Below are 3,287 nucleotides of genomic sequence, written 5' to 3' on the forward strand. Positions count from 1 at the left end.
CAGTGTAAATAATAACGGAGGAAAATACTGAACATAAGCACTGCGCAGAAAGAGTTGACGTCCCATCCAGCCCCGGAGCCCTGGAAGAGGCCGCTAAACGGCCTGGGGCCAAGGGAGAGGAACAGCGTGAAACGAGTCGCACGGACCCCGCTGCTAGTCGTGTGAGGCAGCACCGCATGGGTGCACGCTCAATCCCTCTTTGCTGTAAGCACTGACGCTGCAGACCACTGTTGAACGTTTACTGGGTCATTCGTAGGCAGTCTGCATGCAAGTAGAAGTAGGGTTGTTGTTTTTGAATAGAGCGTGCTACAACCGAGCCTACACGTGCTCACATTGGAGGCACTTGTTCAGTAAATGCCTGCAATGTCAGCGTGTGCAGAGATCGCCGACTTCGCCCCTTTAAAATACTTCATAACTGTGACAAAAATTGTTTGTTGCTGTAGATAAGGGGCAGCGGATGCACACATTCTCATGAGTTCACTTGCAGCATACTTGTGCTGCAGCTCGTGCTGCAAGCAGCAGCCAGAGCAACCCCACATTGGCCCAGGACTCAACAACTCTTCATTACTGCATGCACGAGTGTCGCCGGAAACAGCAATCAAATTGCTATATTCTCCTCAGCATCATTGTAATAGTTGGGGTAGTTTCAACATTAGACAAGCCATGCCGCAACTAGTGGGTCGCCTCCCTGTAAACACGCGTGCTGCTGGCGGCTGCAAGAACCGCCAACATCGTAAAAGACTTGTTATTTGTCACTAGGTCTCCGAATTTCACCATATTTGTTTGCTGTATTTTCGCATTAATGTCGTTTTACTCTGTGGCGGTTCATGAATTTCTTGCCTTATCTCGTCTATCGATAGCTCATCCTCCATTGCTTAATGGAATCGACCGGATCTTGGTAGTGTGAATACAGCGAAGGCATCATTCTCAGCGGACTTTCCTCCAAAACATTCGTTTTAATTGGTCAAACAAAACATATCAAATGCTTTCATTGAAACGTTTACCGGATAGAGGAGTGTTTCCATTGACATTCGCTGAGAAAGGGAAGTTGTTCCTCTTTGGTTTCAGACGTGCGTGCCGATGCAACTTTTGCCGCCCGAGGCGCAGGACGAGACGCCAACTGTTTCTCCATTTGACGGCTTAGATTTTGATGTTCATTATAATAAGAAAGAAGGGGGGAAAGAAGGGCATGTGAGAACCACAGTAGCGTCGAGGCAGTCGTCCTCGTCTGCCGCCTCGGCGTTTTATCGACTGAAACCGATTCTCCTTTCCGTCGTTCTTGCAGTTATTTTTCTTGTTGCAAGATGCGCCAGCTACCACTTTTCTTCTTCACGGTTGAAAGGAGGTACTACAACCAGGCGGATGGCTGGAGGCGAACTTAGCCCTCAATCTCCAGAAGACGATCCTGATGTTGCTGCAATCGTTCAGCTGTGTTTGGAATTAGAGGAGTCAAGTCCCGACCTACTGCAGCCTCCTGACGCTCAACCACTCGTGCAGCAGCCGCAGGAAGCAGCGTGGCAGCAGGCGCAGCCGCAACAGCAGCCGCAGCAGCAGCCGGAGGGTGCAGCGTGGCAGCAGGGGCAGCCGCAGCCGCATCCGCAGCAGCAGCTGCAGGGAGCAGCGTGGCAGCAGGGGCAGCCGCAGCCGCAGCAGCAGCTGCAGGGAGCAGCGTGGCAGCAGGCGCAGCCGCAGCAGCAGCTGCAGGGAGCAGCGTGGCAGCAGGGGCAGCAGCAGCAGGAGCCGCAGCAGCAGCCGCAGCAGCAGCCGCAGCAGCAGCCGCAGGGAGCAGCCTGGCAGCAGGGGCAGCCGCAGCAGCAGCTGCAGGGACTGGAAGAGCAGGGCAGGCCGTTGCAGCAGAAGCAGGTGCCGCGGCAGCTTCCGCGGCTCCAGCCGCGGACGCAAAGTCAGCGGGATACTCAGCTGAATCCGTCGCCAGCACAGTCGCGCGCACCGTCTGTGGAGCAGCAGGCGCCACAAGTGCAGGCGGTGCAGTGGCAGGTGCTGCAACTGCAGACGCTGCAGCAGCAGGTGTTGCAACTGCAGCCAGTGCAGCTGCAAGTGCAATCGGCACAGCAGCTGGTGTCACTGCAGCAGCAGATGGCGCCGCAGGTGCAGTGGCTGCTTCTGCAGCCGCAGGCGCTGCAGCTGCAGCAGCAGGTGCTGCCGCTGCAACAGCAGGCGCCGCCGGTGCAGCCGCAGGTGCTGCCGCTGCAACAGCAGGCGCTGCAGCTGCAGCAGCAGCAGGTGCTGCCGCTGCAACAGCAGGCGCTACCGGTGCATCAGCAGCAGTTGCTGCCGCTGCAACAGCAGGTGCCGCCGCTGCAGCAGCAGGTGATGCCGCTGCAACAGCAGGCACTGCCACTGCAACTGCAGGCGCTGCCGCTGCAACAGCAGGCGCTACCGGTGCAGCAGCAGGCGCTGCCGTCTACAGCAATACATATGCAGACGATTGAACACACAGCCGCATCATATGTGTATCCAACTGTGACGCCGCTTACGGGCCCAGTCCCCCATTCTCTCCTTCAGGTCCAGGTACAGGGGACTTCAGGGGTACACGCTTTGCTGGTTCCATCTGCTGCTGTTGCAGTTAGTGAAGGGGGGCACCCTCCGCAACATGGCGGTTCATCTGCTGACAGAGAAGGGCGGATACCCATTCCTCGGTACCGCCCTCCAGTACCTCGGCGTTCCGTTTCCCATCAGACTTCGCAGCAGGAGCAGCTCAAAATAGAAGACGAAACAGCAGGTCCGGTGCAGCAGCACGACGAAGCAGCAGGTCCGGTGTCCCCTTCAGAATTTCTGCAGCGTATAGATGCACCGGTACACGTGAGCGGGGAGCAGCCTGATTCTGGGCATTCTTCTCCCCCCCCTGTAAAGCGAACTAGGCTTGAGGCTCTCTTAGACGAAGACGAAGAAGAAGATTACACACAGCTTGATGAAACTGCGGAACAAATACAAGAAAGCTTTAGTAGCGATTCCGCTTTGTTGGCCGATGCATGGCTTTCTCCCTCCCCCTTTGACGTCTCTTTAGATTTGTTACCACTAAGTCCATTTAACCCTTTTAAAGAAGAAAAAGCAGGACGTTCTTTGCAACAGTCTGATGGTGGCTATACACGCAAACCACAACAACACCTCTCTCCACCTCAGCTGCCTGTAGATGACTTCCCAGGCTTCCCCCCTACTCCCGGGTTACTCCATAGCCCAGGTGACCCCCATACTCCGGGGGGCCGCTCTAGTCCATGGACCCCCTCTACAGCAGGGACCCGCTCAACTCCAGGGCTCCCAGCTAC

At 56.2% G+C, this 3,287-nt stretch overlaps 1 protein-coding gene across 1 annotated transcript; it reads left to right on the top strand.

The window, feature by feature from the left end:
* Positions 1-1,362: 1,362 nt before the first annotated feature.
* On the top strand, positions 1,363-3,197 carry EMH_0003440 (uncharacterized protein; the record flags this gene model as incomplete). Its single annotated transcript, XM_013496376.1, has 2 exons — positions 1,363-3,032; positions 3,167-3,197. The coding sequence occupies 2 exons, from the start codon at positions 1,363-1,365 to the stop codon at positions 3,195-3,197; spliced, it is 1,701 nt and encodes a 566-aa protein (XP_013351830.1).
* Between the last annotated feature and the right edge of the window lie 90 nt (positions 3,198-3,287).

The sequence above is a fragment of the Eimeria mitis genome, genomic scaffold (genome assembly GCF_000499745.2).
Source record: "Eimeria mitis Houghton genomic scaffold, Emh_scaff207, whole genome shotgun sequence".
Taxonomy (NCBI): Eukaryota; Apicomplexa; class Conoidasida; order Eucoccidiorida; family Eimeriidae; genus Eimeria; species Eimeria mitis.